The 16,433-nt window shown below is 38.9% G+C and overlaps 1 gene segment (V, D, J or C); it reads left to right on the plus strand.

Annotated features, from left to right (window-relative positions):
- Window positions 1–763: 763 nt before the first annotated feature.
- On the plus strand, window positions 764–1,531 carry LOC103205839. The segment is given in 2 exon segments: window positions 764–815; window positions 1,188–1,531. Coding segments are annotated over 2 exon segments (396 nt in total).
- Window positions 1,532–16,433: the final 14,902 nt, after the last annotated feature.

Consider the following 16,433-nt stretch of genomic DNA (forward strand, 5'->3'; position numbering starts at 1 on the left):
ACACACACACAGTGACTTTTGAGTTTCTCTGAGGTCCTTAAATGAAGAGCTATTTTTTTCTTCCCCGTGCCACACTCTTCCCTCCCTCTTTTATACGATCTTTCAAGTTTGTGACCTCAGAACACTTGGTCTCTTTTTTCTGTAGCCAGGCATAAAATTATTCATAGAAATGGATTTCTTAACTTATGTTCCCATTTATCTGCATATTGTAGTAAAGAGGTTTCTAGACATATCCATAATCGATTTGATTCTCTCTCATTTTTTTTCAGAGCTTTGAGGTTTTATATGATAAGATTCTTATGTTCTTTAAAGAGAAACATAATCCTTTACACCTACCACTGGTTCAACTAACTCGTAACTTCTGGTAACAGCTTAGCTTGAAGATCATTCAAAGTACAATGAAATAATTAAAAGGGCACCAAGAGAAGGCTTTTCTGAATATTGCTTTAAACGTCATATGCACTAATGCTCTCCAAATATAAATACTATTCTTGCTTTTTTTTTTTTTTTTCTTTGTAGGTGACATGAAGTGGGTACTCTGAGATTGCACGTGTGGCCATGAGGTGGCAGTGGTTCTATTTTTTTCATTACACAAATACCTTAAATTTTAAAAGAATGAATACTCAAGGCTTTTATTGATTGGCTGAGTTGCCAACAGAAAGGTTCTCTTGTGCTTTGGAAAATAGGAACTAAGACACAGAAACAGCTACTCTGAGAAGAGAAGATTTCACATCACAAATTGTATCAAGACTGAGATATCAGGATGGAGAAGATGCTGGGATACACATTAATAGTCTTGTGCCTTCAGTTTGGCTGTAAGTTGGAAATTATCATTGCTGTTAGGTGCCTTGCAGTCAATTTTTGCCTCAGGTGACTTCATGTGACAGAGTTTCCCATAGGGTAGCCCCTACAGTAGCCCCATAGGGTTTTCTTGACTGTAATATTTATGGAAGCAGATCTCCAGGCTTTTTCCTATAGAGCTGCTAGATGGACTTGAATTACCAGTCTTTCAGTTGGGCTCACCAAGGCTCTTTAAATTAGAGTTTAAGAGATGAGAACTCTGTGGGCACATTCATCCAAAACTGAAGAAAAGAGATAGGGTCTCAGCTCATTTTGATGTTTTCAAAACTGTTGAACTAAAAGCTTTGTGTCATTTCTCATTTTTTTTTTTTTTTTTTCCTGATCAGGGTCAAGTGGAGAAGACCAAGTGGTACAGAGTCCTCAGGCACTGATACTCCAGGAGGGAGACAACTCCAGCCTCAACTGCAGTTACTCAGTCAGCAGTTTTAGTAGCTTACAGTGGTATAAGGAAGATTCTGGGAAAGGTCCTGAATTCCTCTTCCTCCTGTATTCAGTTGGGGATGAAAAGCCGAATGAGAGGTTTAGAATCATGCTATCAAAAAAGGGAAATTCCCTGCACATTACAGACTCTAACCCTGAAGACCCATCCACTTACCTCTGTGCTGTGGTCACGGTGATCCCCAAGCACCTGCAGCCTATATCAGAATTGACAACTGGGGTGCTGGAATAAATGGCACAGGCATCTCTGTCTTTTCTCATCAGACAAAGGAGTGTTTTACTCAGCACCTAGATCCTCTTACCCAGAAGTCCTATGGCGAAAAGGATCATGGCATAGACAAAGAGCAAAGGTGTGTAAATGCACATTACTGTTCTTTCTGTCTATGTGCATCACATTAATGAGAGTTCCAGTTACTCCATATCTTCATCAACAAATAGTATCAGGTTTTTGTTTGCTTGTTTGTTTAATTTAAGCCATTCTGGTGAAATATAATGCTATCTCATTGTGTTTTAACGTGCTTTCTCCGAACAAAAATGATGCAAGCACTTTTTCATGTATTTATTGACTATCTGGATATTTTTTTCTCTTCAATGCCTGTTCAGGTTTTTTGCTTATGTTTTAGTTGGGATATTGTCTATTCATTGTTCGTTTGTAGGTGCTCTTTGTATATTATGGATATGAAAACATAGATTATGAAGTTTTCACTAATCTGTTGCTTGAGTATTCACTTTTTAAAATTATGTCATTTAATGTACTTACTCTGATAATGTACTTTAATGTACTTGCTCTGGTAACATAGTGCCTAAGGCACTTGACTGCTAACCAGAAGCCTGGTGGTTTAAACGCACTAGCCACTCCTCAGAAGGAAGATGGGGCAATCTACTTCCGTAGTGATACCGCCTCAGAAACCCAAGGAGGGGTCGCTATGAGTGGGGGCCGACTTGATGACACATAACAACAGCAACAATGTACTTACACTCCTAATTTTAATAAAGTTTAATCAATCAATTTTTTTATTCATTTATGGTTAGTATGTTTTCTGTCCTGTTAACAATCCTAGCCTACTCTATGGCATGAACATGTTTCTTTCATTAGGTTCATATTCCACTTTAAATCAATTTTTGTGGGGTGAAAAAGAGTTCATGGTTCATCTTTTTTTTTTTTTTTTTTTAACCAGAGAGATGTCCAATTGCTCCATGACCATTTAATGGAACAGCAACTTTCCTCCCTTGAATTACAGTGGCTTCTTTGCATAAATCAAGTGGTCATATATGTGTGGGTCTATTTCTGGGCTCTGTATTTTGTTTCATTTGTCTGCTGTATCTTGTATCTTGGTGAAAACAGTAGACTGATGCTCTGCTAGAAACTAAAACACAACGTTTATTGAAGAAACAGAATAATTTTGAAATGGGGAGACATACAGACAACATAAAAATGTTGCAATGTATAGAGTTGCAGGGAGAAAAGTAAGGGCTTAAGCAGATGTAGCAAACAAAGGATTTGTGCACTCAGGCGGTGTAGGGGAGGAGAAGGAAGCATGACAAAAGTTACAAAGCATTTGTAAAACTACAAACTTGTACATTATTGATAAGGTTAATTGTTGCATCCTGAAGTTGTTGCAACCTGAGAGTTGTTTAACAAAGCATTCTGTCACATCTGCAGTCTGTCTCCTTATTTTAACGAACTTAGTCTCTCCCTTAGTTACAAAGTTAGGACTAGTAGTGTCTGAACGAGTTCTGAAATAGTAACTGGAGATTCAGTTGCATTCAGAGAGAAACTTAATAAGAGAGTACTAATGTTGCAAGGGAGCTCTGCTTGCAGAGTGTCTAAGGCACTTGACTGCTAACCAGAAGACTGTGGTTCAAACCCACCAGCCATTCCTTGGAAGGAAGGTTGGGCAATGTACTTCCGTAGAGATACCGCCTCGGAAACCCAAGGAGGGGTCTGTTATGAGTCGGGGACGACTAGACCGCACATAACAACAACAACAACCCAAGGAGGGGTGGCTATGAGTCAGATCCGACTGGACCGCAGTGGGTTTTTCTTTTCTTTCTTTCTTTTTTTTTTTTTTTTTCCCGACTGTTACTAAGTGAAATTAGTAAGATGGAGATGGATTGACACGGTGGCTGCGATGATGGGCTCAAGTATAGCAGGGATCATGGAGCTGGCGTGGGATCGGGCAGTGTTTCATTCTGCTGTGCATGGGGTAGCTATGGGTCGGGAACGACTCCACGACACCTAACAACAACAACAAGTGAAATTGGGCGAAGTTAGTATAAAGTATAAAACAAATATTCTTGTCACAATAAATGTTCTCCCAAGGTACTATCTGCACTACTACAGTGAAAACCAAACCAAACTCACTGCAGTGGACAGCAACCCCTCCTTGGGTTTCCAAGGCGGTATCACTACGGAAGTAGATTACCCAACCTGTAGATTGCCCAACCTTCCTTCCGAGGAGTGGTTAGTTGGTGGTTGTTTGCCATCGAGTCGGCCCCGACTCATAGCGACCCCTCCTTGGGTTTCCGAGGCAGTATCACTACGGAAGTAGATTGCCCAACCTTCCTTCCGAGGAGTAGCTGGTGGGTTTGAACCGCCAGCCTTCTGGTGAGTAGTCAAGTGCCTTAGGCACTATGCTACCAGAGCTCCGAGGAGTGGGCTAGTAAAAACAGAGTGGAAAGTCCTCATGATTGAAACTTTGTGAGTCAGGACGTGAACTAAGACTTTACATATATACCCATTTTAGCCACAGAACAACAACAACTTCTTTTAACATTATCAGTTCTATTTCTCACCCTCCTGCTGACCGAATTGCCTTCGCTGGGGCCAGCTGCACACACATTCTTAACAGACACTAAATAATTCTTTATCCAGGTTAGAAATCCTGACTTTGCCTTTGTATTTCAAGCGGTAAATCTCTTGATGAAATGGGTAGTTTCTTTAGAAAAGCAGAAATGAAAACCTTAGTTTAATTCAAAATGAAGTTTTAATTTAGGTCTGAAGTCACCCTTCAGATATGCTAGTACCTCCGTTCCCCTCCCCCCCACTATAGTTAATTAGTCCATCATTCCACCTGTATTTACAATGTGCTCATAAATGTAGCTTTATGTATGATTTTCCTTCATTTTTATTCTTTCTACTCATATTGTCATTCTGGGTCTTTTATGATGCCTTACCAATTTTTAGAATTTTCAATTTTTATAAAATTTTAGCTACAGTTTTGACACCACTACCTCCGTGCCTTAAATAGATTAAATCTATGGATATATTTCAGGAAAATTGATAGCAATTTGAGCCTTCATGCCATAAACAGAGTGTCACTCCACTTACTTGGGTCATCTTTAATTTCTCTAAGAAATCATTTTAACTCTCAGTGTAGTGATCTTGTGTATCCTAGTCTGAATGACTCCATGTGTAAAAATTCCATGCTATTTTAAACTTTTATTTTCCAATTGTTTCTAATGTATATTGACCTTGCATCCAGCTTTTTCAATTTACTTGTTACATCTAATGATTTATGGATTCTTTTTGAATTTCTACATCCATACCTATGTCATCTGCAAATACCCACTGCCATCTAGTCAATTCCCACTCATAGCGACCCCTATTGGTTTTCAAGGTGATAAATCCTTACAGAAGCAGATTGCTTGGTATTCCTTCCACAGAGTGGCTGGTGGGTTTGAACTGTCAGTCTTCTAGTTACCAGTCAAATGCCTCAGGAATTGTGCCACTGGAGCTCCTTCATCTGTAAATAGACAGTTTTATTAAGTGCTCTTTCATCTGGTTTTGTTCTACTTTAACTCTTCGGGCTTACTGCCTTACAGTCTTTCCTGTGTATGACACATGCATTCAGGGGAGGAGATCAGAAACTTATCACAGGATTCTTGGTTTCACGTGCCCTCATTTTGTTTTTCTTATCAACCTCATTTTCATCTTCATTTACTGAGCCCTTGACATAGCCAAGTTCAGTGCTCAGCACTCTACATAAACATTTAATAATTCATTAACTCTTAAGTAATATTATCCCATTTCTCAGATGAGAAAACTGAGGATATTAGCAAATTTTGAGATGAAGGAATTTCTGAAATAAAGTAAATGCTGCAGTCACCATAAAGTGACATTAAAAATTAAATTCTTTCCAGAGTTAAGTCAATTGGACAATACTTCTCAAATTTTACTGTATATTTAAGAATCCTATACACAATTTATTTTAAAAAAATTTTTCATCTTGAAAGATTCTAATTCAGTAGGTCTGGCAAGTGGCCAGGAGTCTGCTTTTTAAATAAGTTATCTAATGGTTTTAGTCCAATCAATTGGGAAATATTACTTTGAAAAACTCTAACAGGGAGACTGCTATCTTTCAGGGGGATGGTTTGATACAGATCTGCAAGTGATTGTGTGTTAATTTAGACGGGGTGCCTAGGGAAAAGAAACTTACTCAGGGATGCCTTAAAACAAAGAATGCCTTATTTCTAATGTGAGACTATCTCTTATTCTGATTAGTAGGACTCTCTTGTTTTAATGATTTAAAGGTAATGAATTTTTTTTTTTTTTTCAACCAACAACAGAAGCAATTGTATTCATGATTTGAAAAGTAGCAGGGAGGAGGAGAGGACAGACTAGCCTTTCAATGATAGACTTCTGAAACAAAATGTAGGCCAGAACAATTATCCTATATCGAGGAATGATTTTCATTCTTTAATTAAAAAATAGACATATATATATGCCATATGTTTATGTTTATTTTTTAATTAAAGAATGAAAATCATTCCTCGATATAGGATAATTGTTCTGGCCATGGGAGCTCTGGTAGCATAGTGGCTAAGACACTTGCCTGCTAACCAGACAGCTGGTGGTTCAAACCCACCAGCCACTCCTCGGAAGGAAGGTTGGGCAATCCTACTTCCGTAGTGATACTGCCTCGGAAACCCAAGGAGGGGTCGCCATGAGTCGGGGCGACTCGACGGCACATAACAACAACAACAACATATATGCCATAATTCAATAATCCCTTAATATTTCCCCCTCTATTCTAAGATTTACACGTTTTATTTAATTATTTAAATTATACATTACTATCTCTCTGGTGTCTTCACAACGTTTTAGCCTTTAGAGTAAGAAAAACTGATTACAACATTGATAAAGCTCTGCTTATTGCAGAATAGAACACAATAACCTTCTAACTCCTCCCTTTATAGTTCTCATAATAATTTTCGGTATAGACCACACTAACAATTCATAATTGTTTCATGGTCATACTTAGTCTTCTGCACAACCAGGCTTTCCCTTTTCCTTCATTTGTGCTGAATTTTGGTTGGTATGAGGCTAATTATTGGATATTATCCCCAAAGTTTACCTAATATTGGTAAAATCTTGTTGATATTCCTAATATTATTGAACTATCTACCTATGTATCTATCAATCATCTATGTATTCCTGGGTAGTGCAAATAATTAACACACTAGGCTCCTACCCAAAAGGTTGGAAGTTTGAGTCTACCCAGAAGCTCCTCAGAAGAAAGGCCTGGTCATCTACTTCTGAAAAATCAGCCAATGAAAACTGTGTGGAGCACGATTCTACTGACACACAGGTCACCATGAATAAGAATCGACAGTCACTGGTAGCACTATGATAGAGAAAATAGGTAGGTAGGTAGGTAGATAGAGAATGGTCTACAGCAGGACACCCCCTGTAGGGTTTATGAAGAAACAACTGAACAGACTCTGCAACCCCTAGCCCTTATCTCCCTACGGGATATGAAGAGATGGCTTTCCCAACAAGCCATGATAGGAGCCATGATAGTACAACTCCAAGATAATTACTTTTAAAGACGAGGGTCACCTGAATTAGGAGGAAAACAATATTAGGTCTTTGGATCTTCGTCTAAAATAGATTTTAAAATCATGAAATCTATTTTAAAATCCATTTTTATATTGACTTAATCAAAAGACAAAGAAATTGGAGCGAGGTGGCAGAGTGGGGAGGGCACAGCCATGGAGCTGTCTGGGTTTCTACCTTTAAGCTTGGTGAAGAAGAGTGGGTGCTCTATTGGGGAAGTGTTGTTTCTGAATGCAAAAGGGCCTTAGCCATCTTGCCAGTACTCCACCCCGAGATAGTAGGAGGCTATGAAGTGTGGTCCCTGTGTGAGAGCTCACAAGAAGGAGATAACCCTGCCTTGAGGAGGGCCCTCAAGGTCTTCTCAAGGTCAAGAAGAAGCAACACCAAAAGGTATTCTAAAGGCACACCAGTTAAGTAATAAGGGTTTTCTGTGTTTTCCCCTTAATCTTTTCACCCACTCTAGTGCTGCAAGGGAATTCCCTGGCTGATTCAACTGGTTAATGCACTAGACTGGTAACTGAAAGGTTGAAGATCTGAGCCCAGCCACAGGGGCCTTAGAAGAAAGGCCAGGCAAACTACTTCTGAACAATCAGTCATTGCAAACCCTGTGGAGCCCAGTTTACCATGACACACACGTGGTTGCCACGAGTCAGAAGGGATTCCATAGTAAATGTCTTTAACCCTAAAGGAGCTAGACCCAAAGGAAAAAGGAGGAGGAAGAGTAACAGAGACCATGTCAAACAAACTGTGGACAGGGGTAAAGCTTGTGATACGGAGAACAGATGAGAGATGAAGATTGAAGTTTTAAACAGAGCTGTGCTGAGATTTATTTCAGAACTGAAATTGGCCCAAAGGTTTTGGGATTTTTCCATGATGATCTTAAGGGGTTAAGGTCCAGGGGTTCCTCCAAAGGAACCAATTAAAACTTAAGTCTCTTTGCTTTTCCTTTTAATACTCTTTCCTCTTCCCCTTGATCAACTCAAAAAATGTTTATTTAATCTCAGGTAGACAAACCTATTGTATACCATTACCAAAAAACTAAACAAAGTCATTATCATTGAGTTGATTCCTACTCATAGTGACCCCCATTGGTTTCCAAGGCTGTAAATCTTTACAGAAGTAGATCATCTTCCTTCCGCAGAGTGGCTGGTGGGTTTGAACTACTGACCTTCTGGTCAGCAGCCAAATGCCTTATCCACTTCACCACCAGAGTTCCTATATCATTGTATGTCCTTAATCTATGTTTCATGCTAGATTTAAAATTTGCCTACCAAGTTCAAATGTTTGAAATAAAATAGTAGGAAAAACTCATTCATTTTATTATTTTTCTTTTGTACCTCCTTCTCTTGAAGTGCTGAGCAGAGAATCACCCAACTGCCTGAATAGGGAAAAATCGTGTGGATAAAAAAATGAAAAACTCTGTTATTATAAAAAAATATTATCCTGTCACAGGTGGAAATCATTCTGAGACCACAAATGACCAAAGTTGGTTAAATCTTTGTTTTAACATCATGAACATATCTAAGTTATCCTGCTCCATATTTGTAGAGCAAATTTACAAAAGCAGGTTGGTAGGTTTGCCCTGGACCCGAACATAGACATTCACCTGTTTAGTCACAAGAGGAGAGTATTTTATCTGTCAATAAAATTCCTGTTCTGGGCTGGGGAGAGTAATTGGCTCACTTTCAGCACTGAAGTTTTGCAGAAACTGTGATAAGTATGTTTTATTCTTTCTTATAAGCACAAAAGTCTGTATATAGACTACAACATTCAATAGTCCTAGACCCTGTCCCAACTCATTATGAGTATGCGCTTCCTTTTTGGTTTGCTAACTCCAGGTCACATTTTATTACAATATTTTAATCTATCTTCCCAAACTGCCCTTTGAAATATTCTGTTCAGCTCTTTTACTTCATTATATCTTCGATTCCCTTTAGCTGCTCTGTGCTTAAGAGTAAGTTTCAAAGTCTCTTCTGACATCCATTTTGTTTTTTTTCTTTCTCTCTTGTCTTTTTAATGACCTTTTGCTTTCTTTATGTGTGATGTCCTTGATCTTATCACACAACTCCTCTGGTCTCCAGTCATTAGTGTTCAATGAGCCAAATCTATTCTTGAGATGGTCTCTAAATTCAGGTGGGATGTCCTCAAGGTCATAGTTTGGCTCTCATGGACTTCTCTAAATTTTATTTAGTTTCAACTTGAACTTGCATATGAGCAGTTGATGGCCCAGTCAGCCCCTGGACTTGTTCTGCTTGATGATAATGAGCTTCTCCATTGTCTCTTTCCGCAGATGTAGTCGATTTGATCCTTGTGTATTCCATCTGGCAAGGTCCACATGCATAGTTGCCATTAACGCTGTTGAAAAGGATATTTGCAATGAATAAGTCATTGGTCTTGCAACATTCTATCATGTGATCCCTGGCATCATTTCTATTACTAAGACCATATTTTCCAAGTGCCAGTCCTTCTTCTTGGTTTCCAATTTTTGAATTCCAATCACCAATAATTATCAATGCATCTTGATTGCAAGTTTTATCAATTTCAGACTGCAGAAGGTGGTAAAAATCTCCAATTTTTTCTTCTTTGACATCAGTTGGTGTGTAAATTTGAATGACAGTCATATTAAACTGGTCTTCCTTGTAGGCGTATGGATAGTATACAATAACCGACAGCATTGTACTTCAAGAGGTCTTGAAATGGTTCTTTTTGACAATGAATCAATGCCATTCTTTTTTGATTAGTCATTCCTGGCATAGTAAACCATGTGCTTTTCCTACTCAAAGTGAGCAATACCAATCCGTTTCAGTTCCCTAATACCTAGGATATCTACCTTTAAGTGGTCCATTAATTTTTTTTAACTTTCAATTTTCCTGGAATCATACATTATAATTGCATGTTCCAATTATTAATGGATGTTTGCAGCTATTTCTTCTCATTTGGAGTCATGTCATGTCATGTCAGCAAATGAAGGTCCTGAAATCTTTGCTCCATCTACATCATTCAGGTTGACTGTACTTTGAAGAAGCATCTCTTATCCAATTGTATTTTTAGTGCCTTCCAACTTGAGGGTCTCTTCTTCTGGCACTATGTCAGACAATGTTCCACTGCTATTTGTAAGGTTTTCACTGGCCATGTCCTTCTTCCTACCCTGGCTTAGTCTGGAAGCTCCACTGAAGCCCGTCCACCATGGATAACCCTGCTGGTATTTGAAATACCGGTGACATAGCTTCCAGCATCACAACAACAAGCAAGCCACCGTAGTATGACAAACCGATAGACAAGTGATGATCCCTTCAGATAGAAGCAATCATTGAACTGACTAGAACTTCTGACAGTATGTTAAATAAGAGTTCTGAAAATGGATATGCCTGTCTGATTCCTGATGTTAGTGACAAAACATTGAGTTTTTTACCATTAAGTATAATGTTGATCAAAACCCACTGCACTCATAGTGTCACTACAGGACAGAGTAGAACTGCCCTACAGAGTTTCCAAGGCTGTAAATCTTTCTGGAAGTAGACTGCCTCATCTTTCTCCTGTGGAGTGGCTGGTGGTTCAAATTGCCAACCTCTAGGTTACTAGTCCAATGCTTTAACCACTGCACCACCAGAGCTCCTTAGTATAATGTTAGTTGTAGGCTATTTTATAAATGCTCTTTATCAAGTTCAAAAAGTTTCCCTCTGTTCCTTTTTTTGTTTATTTTGAGAGTTTTTATCATGATTGGGAGTTTAGCTTTGACAATTTTTTTGTTTTTCTAATTGATTAATATTATCATGTGATTCTTCTTTTTAAGCCAAGGGCATGAGGCCACCACCCAAAGTTGAGGACGTGAGGCCATTTCTTATATATGTCTACTTATATGTATATTTTTCTCCTTTGCAAAATCTCTTTGTAAATACATGCATAGCTTGTATATCACTTGGAAGAATGTATGATGATTATGATCAGGTTTTTCCAACTCAAAAGTAGGAGAATGAGGTGGGGCAATAAGCCTCACAGTGCCAATTCTAATTGTTTTTATGAGTTTTAGAAAAACTAGGCAAGGAAAGTGGAGTCATTTGGGGTCAAAGGGGATAGAGTCACCTCTTAAGTGAACTAGGAGAATGGGGCTGCCCTAAGCCAAAGGTGTGGCATACCACTGGGTCGGGAAGGTGAGGCCTCCACTCAGGGCTCAAGGACCTCTGCCCAGTGTCTAGAGATTGTAGCCAATGCCTAGAACCTGGAAGGTGGAGCCATTGCGGAGATGTACCTAGAAAACAGGATTATTTTTAGACTTGAGAGCTAATAAAATTTTCTGTGCTTGGTTGCGGACTTGCTTGGTACTCATGACTCTTCTTTCCCTTCAATTTCTCCCATTTGGAATGGGAGTATCTACTCTATCTATTCCACTTGTACTCTAGGTTTCACAGTTCCACTGATGGAAAGGAATTTTGCCCCAGGGTGGAACACATCTAGCGTCTCACCCACACTTGATTTTGAAGATAAGAATTTGGATTTGATGCTGGAATGGGTTAAGATTTTTGGAGGGATGATGTGATAGCATGAATGAGTTTTGCATGCGATTAATTTTGAGGAACCAAAGGTTTGAATATTATGGATTGACATGTGTTTCCCCAAACTGTGTTGAAATCATAACCCCTACACCTGTGGATATAATGTAAAGTAATATAGTGTAATGTAATGTAATGTAATGCAGTGCAAGTATCACCTTCCCTAACACAATCTAGCATAATGTAATTAATCTGTTGAGGTCATACCAGTGTATGGTAGATCCTAACCCTAATTACTACCGAGTTACATAAAGAACAGCATAGAAACAGAGACACACACATATATGGGCAAAGATAGATTCCATGTGAGGATCATCTATAAATTAAGGGATCAAGGAACACCAGGACTACCTACAGGAAGGAATATACATGGCTGAGAGCCTGATTTGGATTTTTAGTCCACAGAACTGTGAGAAGATTCATTGCTGTTCTTTAAAATCACCCACTTATGATATATCTGTTACAGCAACATGAGGAAAGTAAGAACGAGGATATTCACATTATGTATTTCATATTGATGAATTATGGTAGCTTGTGCTTTTCAGGGAATTGGTCCTTTTCCTCTAAGTAGTCAAATTTCAGTGTATAGAGTTGTTTCAAGTATTCCCTCATTATCCTTTTTGATGTCTGCAGCATCTGTATAAATATCTCTGTTACATTCCTGATATTGGTAATATGTGTCTTCTTTTTTCCTTTGTCTGCCTTGTCAATTTTACAGTCTTTTTAAAGAAATAGCTCTTTTTTTAATGATTTCCATTATTTTTTATTTCATTTTTATTGATTTCTGCTCTCATTTTTTATTATTTCCTACTGTGTACTTTGGGTTTATTTTTCTCTTCTTTTCCTAGGTTCTTGGGTGGAAGCTTGGGTTATTGATTGGAGATTTTTCCTCTTTCCTACTGTATGTATTTAGTGTTACACATCTTCCTCTCAGTGCTGTTCTAGGGGTGTCTTACAAATTTTGCTATGTTCTATTTTCATTTTCATCCTCTTCCTCTTCATATCTTAGAATTCTTTGCTCATACCTTCTATTTTTTTAGTTTCTTTTAAACATATTCATAATTGCTCTTTGAACATTTTTGATGGCTGTTTTAAAGTCATTGCCCAATAATTTTCAATATCTTTATCATTGTGTTTTTGGCGTCTGTTATCTTCTTACTCAAGTTGAGATTTTCTGATTCTAGTTATGATGTATATTATAAAACTGTGGACCTTGCTTAAACTTTTTTGTTTTAGGTGTTTTTTTCCCGATGTTGCTCTGCCAGTGGAAGAGGTATGCTGCCTAATTACTGCCTGGTAGAGGTAGAAATCCAGCTTCTCCATTCAGCCTTTGTTGACACAGTAGTGACTTCTCACTACTGTTGTAGTGAGGGGGTGTTGGAGTTTTGTCTCCTCATGTGTTCTTTCCTAACACTATGGTGGGGATGGACTTGTTACTACTGGGTGATGGTGACTGCCACTAGGCATCCTCTGGCATCACACTGAGAAGAGGGGAATGGGAACCTCATTACTCCTTCCAGTTGTGGAAGCCCAGGCTCCGCACAAGGTTTCAACCGATCCTCCAAGGTGGGGGAGCTCATTACAGCTGATGAGAATTAAAATCCTGGCTTTCTACTTGACCTTTTCTGGCACCACACGAGTGAGGGCTTGGGGGCACCTTCTTATAGCTTTGAAAAAGTAGAAGTCTAGGTTTTCCAGCTGGGCATTTTCTAGCATAGGTGGACATGGAGCCATACTTTTTTTCTGGGGAGTTTAACTGAAGTATCATGTAAAGCCCTATGATTAAAAAAAAAGAAAAAATTCACCATGCTAGGAGTGAGCTATCTAGAGGAAATATTACAAATTCATTGCCATATGAAAAAGCATGTTAAAGGTTTAGAAACAAAAATATTATAAAAGTGTGTTAGGCAAATAAGTAATAACATACAACTTTTTGGGATTTTATGATGTTTGAGATATTTGTTTTTAAAAGTATGTAATTAGTTGTGAGTTTCCTTCTTGTTCCAAACAAATATGCTTTTGTACCCAATTTTTAACTCATAATCTTGTGCGTTTTTTTTTTTTGTTTGTTTGTTAAATGACCTCATTTTATTTATGTTTAAATTTTTATTGTGATTTGGGTGAAAATTTACAAAGCAAATTCATTTTCCATACAGAAGTTCATATGTATTTTATTTCGTGATGTTGACTGCAAACCCCACAATGTAACAGCTCTCCTCCCACTTCCTCCCTGTGGGTACTCCTTTCCTGTGTTCTTCTTTCCTACCCTTGAGCTATCTCCCTCTGCGAATAACGACTTTCTGTTCTCTCATGATTGATTGTTCTAAGTAGTATATCTACATGGTGTAAGTGTTCACCTATATGCCTGTCTGTTGTTTGGCTGGAAGCCACAGGAGTGAGTTCAATTCCAGACCTGAAGGGTAACTAAGAGTTACAGCCTTGGGAGTTTCACCAGGCTCTATCAGACTAGTAAACCTGGTCTTTCCCCCCCCCCCAATGATTTTGAGTTTTTTTCCACACTCTTCTCCCACTTTATCCAGCATCTCCTACACTGAGCCCTTTCTGAGTGGTTTACAGTGATAGCCAGGCACCATCTAGTTCTTCTGGTCTTATGATCATATAGACTGAGGTTTGCATGGTCCACTAGTCCCTTGGACTAATTGTTTCCATGCTTCTTTGGTTTTGTTGAAATGACTTCATTTTATAAGTTTCACAGCTTATAAAACCTAATTTCTCCTCTGTACATGATCATGATGCTTTGAAATTCAGCCCTAGAAGGGCAAGAAGGAAGTGGCGCAAGATTCACAAAAATTCTAAGTTTCTCCTTAGCTGTCTCTTTGGCCCCTGGAGGGCAATGTTGCATAAATTGAAAATGTCTTTTCTGTAAAAGATCAGAATAACCTCACAAAAGCCTTTCTTCCCCGTAGTTTAAGGAGGTGCTCTGACTGAGCATTTTGTAGATAGTGGCATGCGAGGAATCTCAGACACCAGAAGGCAGACACATGTGCCAAGAAAACATCTTTTCCTAACAGTCTCTCTAGCTTCCCTAAGAAGAAGTGTAAATCTCTATCACTCATTCTCAACCTCACAGCACCTAGGTTCAAGATCCCCAGTCATCAGATTTTTATTTGTTTGTAAGGAATCTCACAGAAGGGAACTGCTTTCTCACTGCTAGGCCATGACCTCGTTGCTCATCTTGATGCTTGGGGTTCTCCTGTCTCTGAGTGAGTATCTTTTATTTTACCTCCTTGTCAACAAACGGAGCACTGCTCTGGTTTGTCTCTGAATAGAGACTCTGTCTTACTTGAATTCACTGACATAGCATTGATGTTGCAGGAGGAACTGGAGCCCAGTTTGTGACTCAGCCTGATGTCCACGTCACTGTCTCTGAAGAGGCCCCTCTGGAGCTGAGGTGCAACTACTCATCTTCTGTTCCACCATATCTCTTTTGGTATATTCAACACCCAGACCAAGGCCTCCAGCTTCTCCTGAAGTACACAATAGGAAACAGTTTTGTTTCGGGCATTAAAGGTTTCGAGGCTGAATTTAGGAAGACTGAAAACTCCTTTCACTTGAAGAAGCCATCAGCCCATTGGAGTGACTCGGCTGAGTACTTCTGTGCTCTGAGTGACACAGTGCTTGGGGCTGCAGGCAAGCCAAACACAAACTACCTGAGTCATTGTAGCTTAAAAGACTCAGCATCTCAGCATGTTCTGTGAAAGTGAGTCATTCAGAGGAAGCAGAATCTTGGGGAATGTTTAGTTCCTTTGAATATCTTAGATTTGTCATTTTGCAAAAGGAGGACTCCTTTTGTTATGTAGAGTCCTTTGTTATGTAAAAGTCAGAATTCTGGGGGGCAGGTGGCTCCAGGCTTTTAATTTGCTCCCATGTTATTTAAGACAATGATGAACTGATATGCCTTGAACCAGAGGTTTGCTTTTCATTATTTGTCTCGTCTCTCAAGCACTCAGAAAACTCAGGATGACTGCTTACTTCAAAATGTATTATCTCAAGATTATTTTACCTAGACAGACTTCCTGCCTTAAAGATTTCATTGAACTGACTAAAGTATTGATGATTCAGGTAATCAATTAAAGCTGCATTTAAACATGTGTACAGGGTAATCTTTTGAAAATGAAGTAGCATGCAAGAAGAAGGACTGTCTTTATCCAGTGGTCCCCAGCAACAAACATTCTGAATTAAAGACAGAGTTATACCAAAGTTCCAGGTGGAACCTTGGGGTTGGTGGTTCTGTAAGTGACCATCCCTTTCTTTACCAAATCCACCCAGGCTACCTCTCTTCTCTTTATCTCCTTTCAAATTAAATTTCTCTAATGTCCACTCAGTGTCCAATAACAATTAGTGACTCTACTCATCTTTATAAGGAGCTGTGGTGGTGTAGTGTGTAAGGCATTTGACTGCTAACCAGAAAGTTGGTGGTTCAAGCCCACCAGCCATTCCATGGAAGGAAGACTGGACAATCCACTTCTGTAAAGATTTACCCCCTCGGAAACCCAAAGTGGGTCACTGTGAGTCTGAATGGACTCGATGGCATTTTGGTTTGTTTGGTTTTCTCATCTTTACTTATTTTCCTACACTATTCCTCACTGTTCCATTGAACAGCCCATCTGATCTTTAATGCCTAGAGATAACTTCACTTTCTGTTTCACTGAAAACATAACAAACCAATCAACCGTTACTATTAAGTCCATTCTGACCCATAGCAACCCCACATGTTTCAGAGT

This window comes from Orycteropus afer, unplaced genomic scaffold (genome assembly GCF_000298275.1).
Source record: "Orycteropus afer afer isolate SDZICR_OR568_19922 unplaced genomic scaffold, OryAfe1.0 scaffold00292, whole genome shotgun sequence".
Classification (NCBI taxonomy): Eukaryota; Metazoa; Chordata; class Mammalia; order Tubulidentata; family Orycteropodidae; genus Orycteropus; species Orycteropus afer.